The sequence below is a fragment of the Phyllostomus discolor genome, chromosome 13 (assembly GCF_004126475.2).
Source record: "Phyllostomus discolor isolate MPI-MPIP mPhyDis1 chromosome 13, mPhyDis1.pri.v3, whole genome shotgun sequence".
In the NCBI taxonomy this organism is placed as follows: Eukaryota; Metazoa; Chordata; class Mammalia; order Chiroptera; family Phyllostomidae; genus Phyllostomus; species Phyllostomus discolor.
The window spans coordinates 38442810-38453360 of NC_040915.2; the positions used below are offsets into that span (position 1 = coordinate 38442810).

General features: G+C 65.2%; 1 protein-coding gene across 1 annotated transcript; it reads left to right on the forward strand.

Moving 5' to 3' along the window:
* Positions 1-2146: 2146 nt before the first annotated feature.
* On the forward strand, positions 2147-8414 carry ZNF853 (zinc finger protein 853). The gene is made up of 4 exons (XM_028528923.2): positions 2147-3238; positions 4078-4195; positions 5562-6515; positions 6735-8414. Exons 1-4 carry the CDS (start codon positions 3227-3229, stop codon positions 7556-7558), a joined length of 1908 nt encoding a protein of 635 aa, XP_028384724.2. The 5' UTR covers positions 2147-3226; the 3' UTR covers positions 7559-8414.
* Positions 8415-10551: the final 2137 nt, after the last annotated feature.

The following is a 10551-nucleotide window of genomic DNA, read 5'->3' on the forward strand; positions in this document are numbered from 1 at the left end:
GACATGGTGCCTCTCTCCTGAAGCACCGAGCACCTCCCCGTGCTCTCGGGAAGCCGGCCCTCACCCAGCCCTGCGCCCCCCCATCGCTGCGCTTCCCGTTAAATGAGATAGCAGTGTTTCCCTCTCTGGTCCGCTTGGACTGCGTGTTTCCGAAACTGCGGGCTAGGAGTCTCCTTGGTCTGGCGGAGTGGTGGGGACACGGGCGCTGTCATTCTTGGCTGGTGAGGATTTGAGCTGGCACGCGTTTGTCAGAGCAGCAGCTATCAAAATTGTACAGGCACACACACACAGGGGAGGGCGGAGGCGGGTTCCCGGGGGCTCGGATGGAGAAGGGCTCGCAGGGGATGATTGTTCCGGTGGCTCCACTGGCTCGAAGGAAGAGCTCTGGGTCTCGTGCGCTCGCAGCTGGGAACCTGCTTTGCACACACAGCACGGTTGGACCGGCCCGTCCGCGGCTGGGGACGCCTCTCGCAGGTAAATTAGGTTTCAGGTGCAAGCACATTAGCGTTAGGGGAGTGCAACAAACAGCCAGCATCAGTCGGTACCTGGTTAGATAAATTAAGACGTGTCTTTGCAATGGGAGCTGGGGGAGGTTGTTTTTTTTTTTTTTTACAACGAGGTAAACACTTGCTCCACGTGGAAAGGCGCATCTTTCAGAGTGGGCGGCCCACAGACACTTCCCACGAAGGAGAGTCGAGGGACAGCATCATGAGCACGTAGTTGAGACAGGTGGCCAGGCTTCTCAGAAGAAACGCGAGTGGACTCAGAAGTGAGGGGGTATTTTTGTTGCTGCCAACGCTGCCTAGAGCTATGGGACTGATTTGTGCCCGTGTCACCCCTCCAAAAAAAAGGGGACCAAAAAGAGGAGCAAGGGCGACTGCAGTTGGAGTTGGGTGGCCGGGTGCAGGCAGGAGGCAGATGCTCGTGGGGGTCGGGGGGAACCCTAGGTGAGGGGAGGCGCCTCGCGCATCTGCATCCTGGAAAGAGGAGCAACCGGGAGGGCGGAGGAGGCGGAGCCCGCGCAGGAGCCGGGAAGGGCGCTGACCAGGAGGGCGGGGAGCCAGGCGCGCTCTGGCACTCGGCGGCGCTAGAGGAGTGTCCAGCGCTGCCCAGAGGTGCGGTGAGATGAGGCGTTCAGTGACCTGGAGGTCAGTGGTGACATCAAAGGGGGCTGTCTGGCGGAGCGACGGGCGGGGGCCAGGATGGAGAGGGGGAAGGAGGGCAGGCGGATGGAGATATGGACAGAGCCACGACGGCGCGTCTTTCCAGGAAGTTTGGCACGGAGTGCGGGGGGGGGGGGGGGGCTTGCACGTTTCCAGGTCAGGGGCGTGGCGAGTGGCCAGAATGAGCGGGAGCAGACGGAGGAAGCGAGGCGAGGGAGAGGGTCCAGACTCCGGGGGGGGCGGGTTCCCGGGATCCCGCGGGCCTGCGCTCTCCCAGGAGGCAGGAGAGCTCTGCCCGCGGTCCTCCCGGGGCGGGGAAGGTGCGCGCCTGCCCCGTTCAGCGGGGAGGTGCTCACCTATCCTTGACCTCCCCGCTGGCACCTCGGTCTCCATGCCTCCGGTTACCTGGCTGGAAGAGACCCCCGCCCCAGATGTTTCTGCACCTTCTTGGTGCTGCCCTGGCTGCCCTCCTGAGGCAGGTGTGCCCTCCGCCTCCAGCTTCTGCGGGGCTGGGAAGTCCCCGCGCCGTAGGCAGCCTCCTCAGCCAGGGCCGGAGGGCAAGGCCTGAGCCCCAGTGCCTGGGGAGCCAGGGGGAGCCAGGGGGACTCAAAAGGTGGAACAGGGAGGCCACTCTGTGGGGAGGAGAGGGGCCCGAGGCCACGGGAGGGTTACCGTCCCCCCCAGCCCAGTGGAGCAGCCTCACACTCCACCCCAGGAACGGCTCTCCATCGCCACATCCCTGGGTTTTCTCAGGGAACCTGACCGTCCCGATTTCAGTGCGGTCTGCCTGCGGGCCTTACGGCGAACAGGCGAGATGAGAGACGGCCAGGCAGTGCCTCCAGAGGAGGAGAGCCGGACGCAGGCAGGAAGCGGCTCGGCGCCCTCTGGGAGGCTGGGCCTGGGGAGGGCAGAGGGAGGGGCCGCGGAGGGGGCCTGGCCGCCGGGTCCTGTGCGCCGTGGAAGCGAGCAGGGGTCCGGAGGGGGATGAGTTTAGCTCTCCAGGCAACGAGAGCGCCTCGGCCCACCGCCCGGCGGAAGAGCGTCCGTGGCGTGGAGGGGAAAGAGCCCCTTCCGAGCCCGCCGGGCCTGGGGCGCGGCCTCCTCGTTAACTCGGTGTCACCTATTGGACCGCAACTTGTGCGAGGTCCAGGGGCCCCCTGAGGCTGAGCGCCTCCGCGGAGACCAGTGCAGCGACTGTCGGGTCGCCAAGCCCTGCGCGCAGACGCGCGCGCCTGGGGATGCGTCAGAGCGCGCTGCTCTCTCCGCTCCGCAGGGTCCCCGCCTCGCGTCCCACGCCACGGGGGGAGCGGCCGGCTGGGAAGGGTTAAGCCCACCGAGCTCGCGGCTGCCTAGAGCGGCGGCGGTGGTGGTGGCGGCGGCGGCGGCGGCGGGGGCCGTGGCGCGCCCCCGTGGGCGGCGGGCGGGGGACAGGATGCGGATGCTGGGGGTACTTCCTGTGCCGGCCCCCGCTGCCCCCACCCCGGCCGGGCCGCTGCCCGCACGGACGCAGGCCAGCTGGACGCACACTCGGGCGGGCGGGCGAGTGAACCCGGACCCCCGCGCGGCCACGTCGCCCGCCCCCCCGCCCGAGGCCCACGGGATCTGGACACCTGTGGCCGCTGGCGGAGTCCAGCCGGACCCGGACTGCCCTGAGCTGAGCCTCCTGAGCCCAGACAGGAGTCTCCTGGCCCCTGCCAAGCTCAACCTGGGTCAGGCCACCTGGTCCGCTCTGGAGCCCGTGGCGCGCACCAGGGTCGCCGCCCCCCAGCGCTGAACCCAGCGCTGGATGGGGCTCCCTCTCCACGCCCGGGAGCCGACACCAACTTCTGCTCTTCAACTCAGCTCTGTCCCTTCTTCTGGCCCAGGGCGACCTCAACAGCCCTGACAGCTGCCCGGCCCTCCGGAGTGCCCGGAAAGGTGCCCTGGGTGGGGTCCAGCTCGGCCCCAGCTCTTTCTGGATGGAGGTGCCACAGGAAGGAGCTGGCTGAGGGCTCTGGCCTTCACCTTCCAGCCCCTGCCGCTCACACCTGCCCTGGTGCAGAGGCTGCGGTGAGAAGCAGGAAATGGTGTACCAGGTGAGACCCAGTGGGTGGGTGGGAGAGCTGGGTGAGGCTGGGTGCTTCTCCTAAGAGGTTTCGGACTGGGTTCCAAACGGCCTGAGGGCCCTGGAGTCACCCTGGTAGGAGGGGAGGGAGGGCTGGAGGTGGGGACAGCTCTGCAGGCCCCAGGGTGGACACGGAGAGGTGAGGGTCCCACCATGCCTCAGGGGCCCCGGGCCCAGGGCCCAGGGCCCAGGGCCAGGCCGGCCGCTGGCCAGTCCCATGGGTTGTAGTGCTTTGGAAGCCTGCTTTCCCACGGAGCTGAGCTGGCACCAGGACACATGGGGCCTGGAACCCCTGGCTGGCCGGCGGAAGGCCTGGGAAGGCTGGGCAAACCCCCAGCCGGGGAGGCAGGGGACCAGAGAGGGCACGGACGGGTCAGCGCTTTGAGTGGGCGGGGGGACGCAGCATGGACAAGTCTCTCTTCTGCAGACCTCGCAGACGGCCCTCTGAGACCTCAGCTCCCCGTCCTCGTGCGGGGTCTGGTTTCCCACAGTCCTCTGGGTGAGGAGCAGCTGCAGGCTGCCCCCTGGGCACGGGCTGCGTCAGGACGGGCCGCCCCTGTGCCAGGGAATGGGCCTGGGAGCCGAGCCGCCCCCCCCCCACCCCCCGGCTGCTTGCGCTCCTTCCTTTTCCAGCCGTGGACCGCGCCGGCCTGCTTTCCAAAAGGGGCAGCACTGCCTGCTCTGGGGGGGCTCGAGGCAGCGTCGAGGGTTCTCTGGCCGCCCGTGCCTTGGCCCAGGGGCTGCTGCTCACAGCAGCGCTGCCCATCCGAACAGCTTCCTTCCTTCCTTCCTTCCTTCCTCTCAGCACAGCCGGCTCCCCGGAACCTTGGCTTGACCGCCGGCATGGCGCTGGGGCCGGCGACTAAGACCTTTGTGCTGGAGCTGCGGTGTGTTGCAGATGGGGGCCCAGGGCCCCCCACCCTCTCAGGTGAGGGGCTCGGGGGTGCTCTGACCTCCTCGACCAGGAGCTAGACCTCAGGCCCCTGGCGAGGATGCTGTGACACGGCCCCAGGCCCGCCGTGGTGCAGAAAGGGGACCGGAGGGCGGCGAGCGGCTTACTGTCTGGAAGTGCCCGCTCCCGGTCGTTAGGAAGAGTTTTCTAAAAGGAAATTATTTCCATGTAGCTGTCCCTTCCTTAAATCAATATATCCCTGGAAAAGTGACCAGGAGGCAACATTTGATACATCAGATTTCTGCTTCCCATCGCAAAACTGAAAATGGGGTGTCGTGGGGAGCACAGATGCTGACATCGGACTCAGGGGTGGAGGGAGCCTCTTAGAACTTGTGCTAACCCAGCCGTGATGCTCCGAGGGCGAGACTGCCAGTGGGTGCCGTGCGGCATCACCCTTTCCGGTTCTCAGCGTCCCCGAGAAGGCTCTGTCCCCTCTTGCAGATGGAGACACTCAGGTCCCCAGAGGTTAGGGGACTGGCCAGTCGCCACGTTTGCGTGGGGCTGTGAGCCAGCTTCTCCACTCCGAAACAACGGTGTGCAACACGGCCCGTCTTTAGGCCGTTGCAGACGGAGCTAGTTGTGTCCTTGGCATTTCCAAACTGTTCGCGTGACTTTGCAAACTCAGTCCCGACCCACAGGGAGGGAAGCTCTTCAGGCGCCCACCAGGTTCTAGGGGACGTGCAGGGGCCCTGCTGGCTTCGCTCAGGAAGTGCCAGGCTGTGTACGGTCAAGCTGGTTCACAGGCGAGGAGGGCGCTGAGCCCGCGGGGGCCGGGCAGCTGCTCCCTGGGAAGGGACTCCTCACGGGAGACCTCGTGTTCTCCCCGCAACCCTGGTGACTCGTAGAGACTGCGTGTGGTAACACTTCCGGGCGGCTCTCCAGAAATTCCCTCTTGTGTGCGGAGACAGCACGTCTCACTGATGTAATGTGTGAGCCTGACTGAGGTCAGGCTGCAGCACGTGCTCGTGCCTCGGCACGGCTGGTTCACGGATTCCCACTGGATGGTGACGAGGCACAAGGGACTTCTGTCGGGGAGCCCATGCGGGTGTCACTGCCATGCCTGTGCAGCAGACGGCCCACAGAGGGGGCCAGGGAGCTGGGGGCCAGAGCGATGTGACCAGCAGTCTTTCGGGTGCATTTCCAAGCAACCCCACACCTCTGGGCATTTCGGTTTCTGCCATGCTGCCGTGTCACTGGATCCAGTGCTTTCGGGTCCCCGCCGAGAGCTCCGTCGTGCACCCTAGGGTGGCTGTACATAGGGCAGGGAGAGGGGGGAGGTCCTGACGGTGTGGACAGAGGGCTGCCTGCAGATCCTTCTCGCTTGGCTTCCTGCCATTTCCAGGTGGCAGCGGTGGGAGTGAGAGTCAGGAGGAAGACGAGGCTCGGGAGAGGAGAAGCAACCCCACACGGCCAGCAGTCTTTGCCCGGAAGGGGGCCAGTGAGGTCGCCGAGGAAGCCCAGCCAAGACGGCCACAAAGCCGGCCATCAGGCCATTGGCCAGAACCGCAGCAGCAACGAGACGGACAAGAACAGCTGCCGCAGCGACAGCGGGGACGACGGGAAAAACGCCGACCCCGGAGACGTCAGCAACTGCCGCGGAGGCAAGGATTGCGAGAGGAGCAAGTTCAAGAGCGACGGCTGTCGCAGCAACAGCAGGAGCAGCTGCAGTGGCGGCAGCAGGATGGGCAGCAGCCGCTGCCTCAGCGACAGCAGGAACCACAGGAAGGACCCCGATCTGTGCACCGTGAGCCACAGAAGCTGACGCAACAGCAGGGAGAGTTACAAGCACAGCAAGTGCACGAGCAACAGCAGGAACTGCTAGAACGGCAGGCACAGTTGCAGCAGCAGCCGCAGCAGCAGCAGGAGCAGGAGCAGGAGCAAGAACAGTTGCAGCAGCAGCTGTTGCAGCAGCAGCAGTTTCTACAGCAACACCAGTTCCAGCAGCAGCTGTTGCAGCAGCAGCAGCAGGAACAGCTGCAGCAGCAGTTTTTACAGCAACAACAGTTCCAGCAGCAGCTGTTGCAGCAGCAGCAGCAGGAACAGCTGCAGCAGCAGCAGCTGCAGCCTCGTCCACTGGAGCCGGGGGAGGAGGAAGAGGTGGAGCTGGAGCTCATGCCAGTGGACCTGGGGTCGGAGCAGGAACTGGAGCGGCAGCGGCAGGAGCTGGAGCGGCAGCAGGAGCTGGAGCGGCAGCAGGAGCTGGAGCGACAACAGGAACAGCTGCAGCTGCAGATCAAACTGCAGGAGCAGCTGCAGCAGCTGGAGAAGCAGCTGGAGCAGCAGCAGCAGCAGCTGGAGCACCTGGAGCAGCTGCAGCTGCTGCAACTGCAACAGCAGCAGCAGCAACTGCAACAGCAGCAGCAGCAACAGCAGCAGCAGCAACTGCAACAGCAGCAGCAGCAACAGCAGCAGCAGCAACTGCAACAGCAGCAGCAACTGCAACAGCAGCAGCAGCAACAACAGCAACTGCAACAGCAGCAGCAGCAACAACAGCAGCAGCAACAGCAGCAGCAGCAGCAGCAGGAGGTGCGGCTGGAGCTGACCCCGGTGGAGCTAGGGGCCCAGCAGCAGGAGGTGCAGCTGGAGCTGACACCCGTGCAACCAGAGCTGCAGCTGGAGCTCGTGCCTGCCGTGGGGGCAGGTGGGGCTTCAGGGCCGGGGGCTCCAGCCGCTGTCATGGTGGCCCCCCCGGGCTACGTGGTGCTGCAGGAGCTCATGGTACTGCCGGCTGTACCCCCGCCGGCGGTGGTACCCATCTCGGGCCCCGCGGGCAGTGCGGCTCTGGCGCCAGCCAGGCAGCGGCGACGGCGGCGCGCCCGGGACCGGCCGACCATCTGTGGCGAGTGTGGCAAGGGCTTCAGCCGCAGCACCGACCTGATACGGCACCAGTCCACACACACGGGCGAGCGGCCGCACCGCTGCAGCGAGTGTGGCAAGGGCTTCTCGCAGCACTCGAACCTGGTGACGCACCAGCGCATCCACACCGGCGAGAAGCCCTACGCCTGCTCCTACTGCTCCAAGCGCTTCAGCGAGAGCTCCGCGCTCGTGCAGCACCAGCGCACGCACACGGGCGAGCGGCCCTACGCCTGCGGGGACTGCGGCAAGCGCTTCAGCGTTTCGTCCAACCTGCTGCGCCACAGGCGCACGCACTCGGGCGAGCGGCCCTACGTCTGCGAGGACTGCGGCGAGCGCTTCCGCCACAAAGTCCAGATCCGCCGCCACGAGCGCCAGCTGCACGGAGCCGGCCGCTCCCGGGGCCTGGGTCTGCTCCGCAACACGCGTTCGGCTACCGGTGGGCCTCTGCGCACTGAGCAGGCCGCAGGGGACAAGGCTCCATGACCAGGAGGGGGCCGGCTCCTCTGATTTGGGAGGCACTGCACCTTGCCCGCGGGTACCATCTTGACCCTGCTCTGATGTTTTCCGACATCCTGGAATCTCGCTGGGAAAAGGCCTCCATCTGTCCTCGGGATCGCCCTTGGGAACACTCGCGAGAGAAAAGCGGGTATGGCCGAGACCGCGCGGATGTCGCACATTAGCACAAACAGCACACGCTATGCTTTGGGGATCCGGCACCGATTGGTGAGGAGACCGCCCCACAGCGCCTCCCCTGGGAGGCCTGGGCTTGCCAGAAATGAGAGGCGCCGGACAAAACTTCCAGGGACAGATGGGACAGATGGGACAGTTGGACCCGATCGAACTCCATCCAGGGAATCAAATACACCTGGTAAAACGCACACAAAAAGGATTTGATCCTGGCAAGACTTATTTCAAGGGAATATGGGGGGAAAGGCAACTCGTCCACACTACGTGGAGAACCGCCCGAGGCGTTCCATCGCCCTCAGTTGCAGTTGCTCCGAAAACACGTTCTCGAACAGAAACTCATCAGGGTGGACATAGTCCTGATTTGAATGTTTGCGTTCCTAAACACAGGGTCAGAGTGTCCGCTGGGACATGTGCAAATGCCAGGACGTCCTGCTCTGCTCTGGGCAGAAGGTAAAACCTTCCCCGCAGGGCCACCGGAGTCCTGGTGAGCGTGGGAAGCAGGCTGTGGGCCTCCGCGCCTGTTCCCCTGTCCAAAGTGGCCCCCTCGTGTCCTCTTGCATAGAAGCCTGTGGCTGACGCAGAGGGCATTCTGGGAGTGCTGTCCAAGGTCCAAAGGAATGATTCCTCTCTCCCCCCCCCGACCCCCACCACCTGAAAGACCCCTGGGGTACCCCCCGTCCCTGCAACCCGCCAGCTCTAGGCTGGGTTCTGGCCTTGAGACCCAGGGCAGGGTCCTCTTGGGCCGGGCCACGCAGGGGCTTGGCCTGAGCAGACTCTGCCGCATTGCCTGGGTCAGAGGGAGGGCGTCAGGGACGAGGACTGGAGACACCGGGAGTGCTCTTTGCATTCACAAGGTCATCTGGGGGCCACGGATGCCCGCAGGAAGGCAGGCCGGTGGAGGAGGCTGCCCACCACCCACCGCTGCCCCCCACGCACTTCCGGCCCCTGGTCTCCCGCCGTGTGGCTGCGGAGGCCCCGCCCCCTCTCTCCTCCCTGCTTCTCCTTTGCTAGCGCAGCCTGCTACACTCCACAGACGTGTTGGTAAGTGAGAAACAAAAGAATAAAAAGTACACTCACGTGAAGAAACACGTTGTCCCGTCTCCACCTCTGAGTTCTGTGGGGCTTCATTTGTGTGGGACCGTTCTCCTGGGCGCTCTAGATGCAGGGGCTTAGTATGCAGGTGCGGACCCCGTGCTCCTCCCACAGACCCTTGCGTTTGGCCCGAGACCCTTGGCGGGGGGTGGACTCATTCACGGAAACCCTCACGGGAGAGATGGGGACCAGCGGGCAGACGCCCGAGGAGGCGGCTTGGGCATCTCCTGAGGACTGGCTCTGAAGCAATCTCGTCCCGTTAATACATTTCCCACGTCGCTGCTCCATGCCCGTGGACCGTCAGGGGACACATCTGAAAGTGTAGCCACGACATGGAGCTCACTGGCGCATCCGTCATCCGTCTAGTATGCGCTCTGCCCTCTGTGGTGGGTGCTGGGGGGGAGCAGGGGCGGGGCGAGGGGCATGCCAGCCCACCAGTCATCGTCACGAAGCCCCCATTCTGTGTGTCAGCCGTGCTGTGGCTCACCCACTGGCAGGGACCCAGGGGCGTGGGAGGCACGGGGCCCCTCTGTTGGAGGCACCCCGTCTCTGCACAGACCACACGCAGCTGTGCGCAGCCTTCAGGGGCTGGCCTGCTGGCTGGACAGAACTCCCCCCCAACTGGACCCTCGGCTGCCTCCTCCTGTAGGAAGCCCTCCTGGGCTCCCCCTGGGCTCTCGCATGAGGATGAGGGGGGGGTTGGCTAGCAAGGAGCTTGGCACAGAAGGGTGATAACTGATGCCCCCACCGAGCCCCCGCGTGCCCGGCATGGGGAGAGAGGAGAAGTACTGTCACTAAAGAGACCCAGGGCTAGACCTTAGTTTAAATGGCCTTAAAAAGCCACTTTATCCAGGAGCTAATGCAATAGGGGGGAAGAGACCTCAGAATGGAAGGATGGGGTGGGGGTTCCAGCCAAGGAGCTGTGGGAGGGGGTGTATGGGGTGGGGGAGCCGCGGATGGAGAGCAGGCGGAGAGGACGTCCTGGTGCGGGGGGCGGGGGGGGGGAGGGGGGGTTCTGGTTCAACAGCCCCGGCAGCATTCTTGCTGAAGGCGGGCCGGGGTGATCAGTTACCCCCCGGGGGTGCCGGGGTGAGGGCTCTGGTCAGAGGTGGAAGGTGATCAGATATCCAGGGTGGAGATTCTGGCTGAACCGACTCAGCAGGATTCTTGCCGGAGCTGGGCGATGCCGGGACAGATGGGGAGGCCCCAGCGTGGGGCCCTGACAGAGATGAGGCTCCGACCGGACGCCTGGCCCAGTCGGGAGTCTGTCCCCCGCCCCCCACACACCTCCTCTGTCTCCAGTCCGCACCCTGACCGCCTTGGTTCCCGCTGCTCCATTGCAGGGCCTGGGATTGCCCTTCCGTCCCTGTTGGGTGGACTCTCCTGTCACCTCTGTCTGCCCCTGCTTTCTGCCCTCTGGCAACCCCAGCCGTGCCCGCCTGCAGCCACGCGACCACTCCCGCCCAGCCCGCCCTGCTGGCTGGGAGCTGGGGCCGGCGCAGGGCCTGCAGGAGAGGGCTGGGCAGGGAGGGGCTCTCTCCGGAAGGGCCTTCGATGATGGGCAGCGGCCTTCCCAGTCATGTCAGGTTCACAGAACTGGGGTGAGGTCAGGCTCCCCCCAAACAACACTCCCATGTCCGCAGCCTGACTCTGTCCCCTTGTGCTATATGGCCTGAATGTCTGTGTCCCCTCAAATT